Source organism: Hydra viridissima, unplaced genomic scaffold (genome assembly GCF_058129835.1).
Source record: "Hydra viridissima isolate aposymbiotic clone 2 unplaced genomic scaffold, HvirCarnegie_v1 scaffold_7, whole genome shotgun sequence".
NCBI classification, from domain to species: Eukaryota; Metazoa; Cnidaria; class Hydrozoa; order Anthoathecata; family Hydridae; genus Hydra; species Hydra viridissima.
In genome coordinates this window covers 11,070,533-11,075,850 of record NW_028324306.1, presented here as the reverse complement: position 1 = coordinate 11,075,850, position 5,318 = coordinate 11,070,533, and the positions used below count along the sequence as shown (strand labels likewise).

At 26.5% G+C, this 5,318-nt stretch overlaps 1 protein-coding gene across 2 annotated transcripts in view; it reads left to right on the top strand.

Annotated features, from left to right (window-relative positions):
- Positions 1 to 1,301: 1,301 nt before the first annotated feature.
- LOC145184517 (intraflagellar transport protein 22 homolog) overlaps positions 1,302 to 5,318 on the top strand; it is a 10,856-nt gene continuing 6,839 nt past the window's right edge. For both annotated transcript variants that reach the window (XR_016454442.1, XM_090093896.1), the window contains exons 1-2: positions 1,302 to 1,914; positions 2,009 to 2,091. Coding sequence is in view for 1 of the 2 variants with exons in the window: in XM_090093896.1 (XP_089950022.1) it covers positions 1,873 to 1,914; positions 2,009 to 2,091 (125 nt within the window). In the remaining variant the exon portion in view is untranslated. The remainder of the gene's footprint in view (positions 1,915 to 2,008; positions 2,092 to 5,318) is intronic.

The window sequence follows — 5,318 nt, the reverse complement described above, 5'->3', positions numbered from 1 at the left end:
TTGTTTTTTAAAATTGCATTTCTTAAATTCTCCAGGTAATTATCTGTTTAAATCTTTTAGGATGCCCTTACAAAAAAATAAAAATAAAAAAAAAACCGATGAATAGATAAAGGTAAGGTAAGTGGCTATAAGCGACTGATCTTATGTTATGTTTACACGTTGTCCTATTATTAAAGTAGTTATGAAATATGAAGGGAAGGAGATCGTGTTTTGATCTTAGACAAATAAGCAATTAAAGAACTGGATTAATTCATAGAAACTAAGAGTTTTGGATATAAGATACAAAACTTCTAGTGTCATCTTGTATCTTATTTTAAAGTTTCAGTTTTTTGTATTTTAATCTGAAGCTGCAGTATTTTAGAAGACTGTTAGTTTTCTTAAAAAAGTTAGTATGTTGTGTTTTAAGTATTAATAATTTTTCATATCATGATTAATATACTTTTTAAATTTTTTGAAGAAAAGCTGCAGTATTTAATGACAAGACATGGTGAGACGAAAAAAAATCACAAACTCATTTATAAGAAATAAAAGAAAAGGTCATTTAATATCCGGTAAAGAATTAATCATTCGTAGTTGATGAAATCATATTTATATTATTATTATTATTATCATCATTATTATTATTATTATTATTATTATTATTATTATTATTATTATTATTTATATTATTATTATTATTATTATTATTTATATTATTATTATTATTATTATTATTATTATTTATATTATTATTATTATTATTATTATTATTATTATTATTATTATTATTATTATTATTATTATTATCATTATTTATATTATCATTATTATTATTATTATTTATATTGTTATTATTATTATTTATATTATTATTATTATTATTATTATTTTTATTATTATTATTATTATTATTATTATTATTATTATTATTATTAATATTATTATTATTATTATTATTATTATTATTATTATTATTATTATTATTATTATTATTATTATTATTATTATTATTATTATTATTAGTATTATTATTATTATTATTATTATTATTTTGTCAAACGGCGTTAATCCAAGCCAGGCGCTTAAAAGCACAATCTGCAATAATGAAAACTAAGCTTCTTTTTTCTGTTTTGTGTATTCAACAGTTCATTAGCACAATTTAGAAGGAAGGATGATTCATAGCATAGAAAAAGTCAGTTATTAAAAAACCTTTTTGTGAATCAAAGTAATTGCTGATGTTATTGTTGAAAAAGATGTTAAAACATCAAGAAGTTGCTTCCTTTCGTATTTTCAAGTTATGACCGTTGTGCGCGTGCGCTATGTTTCAAAACAAGAAAGTTATTAAGAAACATGACATTATATATAAAATATTAATCTCTGTATTTACTTGTGGTCATGGTGATATTTTACGAATGTCAAAAATGGAAGATAAGATAACCCTGATAAGTCTTGTAGTTCATCTCTCTTTTTTTATGAAATTAACAACTTGTATTAAAATATTAACAAACTTAATGGATATAATTATTAATGATTTAATCATTTTTTATTTACACTTAAGAACAAGAAAATCTCATTAAAAATTCGAGCTGCTTATGCTTTCTCACCAATTTTAGGTATTCCTATATATTCGGTATAAAATGTATTGGGTAAAACATATTTATTGCATGTAGCAAGTTGTATACAAATGTACTTAATTAAAAAATAAAACTACAACTTTTACTTACAAAATACAAGTTTAATAATCAGTACCTACCTTACTTTTTACCGATTCTTGTTATCAATTTATTCTAGTCTACTAGTAGGTTGCATAGAATATTGACACATGCTTAGTACAAAAAATAAAATAAATAAAGTGATTATATGGATGTTAGTGTTTTTTAGGAAAAATGAAAAATGTTCAGTAAGATAAAGATATTGGTAATTGGACCTAAGCAGGTAAAAGAATTTATTGTTTACCTTAAAAAATCAAAATACAAAAATCTTATTTCATATTTCATATATTAACTAAAGTAATTATACTTATTTTTAGAGTGGTAAAACATTTTTATCAAATTTTATTGCTGATGCTACTGAATCCACAACGGGAGAGTATAGATCAACTAAAGGTGTCAGGTATTATTGTTTTTGTTGTAACTTGTATTATGTTGAAATAGATGTGCTTTTAAGTTATTAGTAGGCTAATATTTCATTTTGGATTGATTCTAAATTGATTTTGAAATATAAGGATACTTGAAATCAAATAAATGTTGAAATTTAAACTTTCTTTTACTTACATTTTTATCAAATTTTTATATTGTAGTTGGTGTTTGTAATTTTTGAAAAATAATAATGCTTTTAAAATCATATAGAAAGTCAAATATGTTCTAAATGTCTTTCAAAAATTGAACCTATTGATTTGTTGGCAAATTTTCATAATGTTCATAGGCTAAACTGTGTATAATAAATACTAGTTTAGGTAGTTCAACAAAAAAATCAAACTCATTTTTTTTTGAAATGACATATATCATTGGAACAGCAGAATGAACGATTTCCAAAACTGCAATCCTTTTTTCTCTAACTAAATTTGCTAAAAAGTTATCAATTTTTAAAGGTTTAAATTTTTGAAAGAATTTTAAGCACAAAATTTTAAAAAAATTTTGTGCTTCAAATTCTTTCAAAAATTGTGACCACGAATGTAACAATTTGAGAGAAATATCAGTGTTACTTAATTATTTATATAGATATTGACCACAAATTTTCAGGGTTGCTTGCTGCATTAATATATTACAAAAAAAAGTAAAAAAAAACAGTGGCAGATTGACCCGGGGGCGTTTGGGCCACACACCCCCGGGGGGCGGTTTTTTTTTTTTTGTTTTTTTTGTTTTTGAGTTTTTAAACTTTAAATGTTAAAGTTAGAATGTACAATAAAAACAAAATAAAAAACATTTACCATTTCAATAATAGCTTTAAAAAAGTTATAAGGGATAGAAAATTCATAATTGGAAACTTCATTGTTTTTTCAATAGGTAAAAAAAGGGTTACATGAAGACTTTATATAATATATTATAATAAAAACCTCACCTAACTTTATTATAGCAATAAAAAAAAACAATGTACATGAAAATATTGTTTGTACAGATGAAAAAAAACTTATTTTAAAGAAATGGATTGCAATTACTAATGTAGAAAACCATAAAAAATTTAAGATATTGTATCTATTGGAAGCTAATGTCTCCCAAAGCAATGTCAGCAAGAAATTCACTTATTAAAAATATTTTTCTTTAATTGTTCAAATATTCAACATTGATTAAGTTGTTGTTCTTTTTTGATGAAAAGGAATGAATACTTCCCATAAAAATAACATCTTTCCCCTCTACATCCCAAATATGATTTATGCTTCTTTGTAGCAAACCAGGATCTCTGTTCAATATCTGCCTGATAATGTCTCTTGTTTCATCAGAAAAATAGGCAAATGTTTTTGGTTCCACATTTTTGTCTAAATCTAATTTTATTGCTCTTTCTATTTTTCTTCTCTCCCTTTTGTCCTGTTTTTGAGCAGTTTCTACTTGACGTAACTTGGCAGCAGCATCAATTTCAGACTTCCTCACAAGCAACAGCTTTCTGTTTGCTACTGCTTGTTTAATGGCAAAAGTAATGATATCTTTTTGTTTAGACAAATTCAACTGCATCAACCAATTAAAGGTCTTATTGATTTTGCATTTTACTTTACCATCTAGAAATCCAGTGGTAGCATTAGGAGCTCTCTTACTCAGTGCATCAAACATACCCAGAGCTCTTTCGCTATGCATATTATGCACTGGTGCTTCTAGTGTACTGTTAATTACATCTCTACTGGGGTTGGATAGGGCACCAGAGAGATATGGTGCTAGTTGCCTCTTTAAAACTATAATAAATCCTTTGGCAAGAGACTTAGCAATTTCTTTAAAATAATTATCAGACTCTGCAGTTCTAAGTAAAACAAGTACAGTATCTGTTTGTACCAGCTCACAACTAAAACCCACTTTAAAGGAGTCAACATAAGCATTGAAATCAGAAGCAGTTTTTTTTGTAGTGACTGACATGATTGCAAAGTTAAAAGTAATTGAAAATATGTTGACTGGCATATGATTATAGTTTATGATATGGACAAGTGTCAGGTGATTTACAATTCATTATGAAATGGGCAGTATATTACATATTTATTTAGTTTAATAGTTGATGAGGATACATATTTATTAAATTTTAATACTAGATGGGGAAAGATTAGAAACCAAGTGATTTTAAACAATAAATTTTATTGTTTAAAATCACTTGGTTTGACGAAACATTGTTTTTATTATAAAAACAATGTTTTATCACGCCCCGGTTTTGGCGAAAAATAAAACTTTTCAGAATATAGTAGCTTCACAGAGGTGTACTCTAAAATTGGCCGGCAATTAAATATTTTATAATATTATACATTTTTAGAAAGGTAATATAATAAGCTAGAAGTAGGTACAATAATATTTGAGTTTACTAATGTACAAAAAAAATTCAGCTGAATATTACAGTCAGCTGAATATTACAGTCAGCTGAATATTACAGTCAGCTGAATCTAAGTTGAAATAGTGACTAAAAGATCTTTCAACAGAGGCACTTCTTGGTGATAAGCTCAAAATTCCATTGGCAACTTTTGTCAGTTCTATGAAACTAGTTGATCGAAAGACATGAAAATCAAGATAGCTTTGTTATTAGATAATCAACAAAGGTTTATAAGAATCAATTTCCCAAAAGTAAGATATTTAGACCTTCTGGAATACAACCCAGCTAGCCTATACAGACGGGTCCCGTACGGTATTGAACCGGGGATCTGGTATGGTTTTTATCCGGCTTATGGCACCGGGAGTCAGACAGGAACCGTACGGTTTTCCCGGGTGTTAATGCCACATATCGACTGTTTTAGAATATACCTCCCCAGCTAGCCTATACAGACGGGTCCCGTACGGTATTGAACTGGGGATCTGGTATGGTTATTATCCGGGTTATAGCACCGGGAGTCAGACGGGAACCGTACGGTTTTCCCGGGTGTTAACGCTACATATTGACTGTATTAGAATTTACCTCATGCGTGAAGTTTGAAATTGCTATTTTGTTGTGTAAAAGTTTTTGCGATATTTTGTTAATATTATATTTCTTTTACGCTTTAAAGTTGTTTCTTTTTCAAATAGTGATATATACTTTTTTGCATATATTTTTCAAATATTTTGTTAAAGTTATCCGTTTTTAAATTACGATTGTCGGATAAGAACAATTTTTTCACTGTTTGATTATAGTAAAATCTTTTTGAAGATAATTTTTTACTAACAGTATTTTAGGTATTG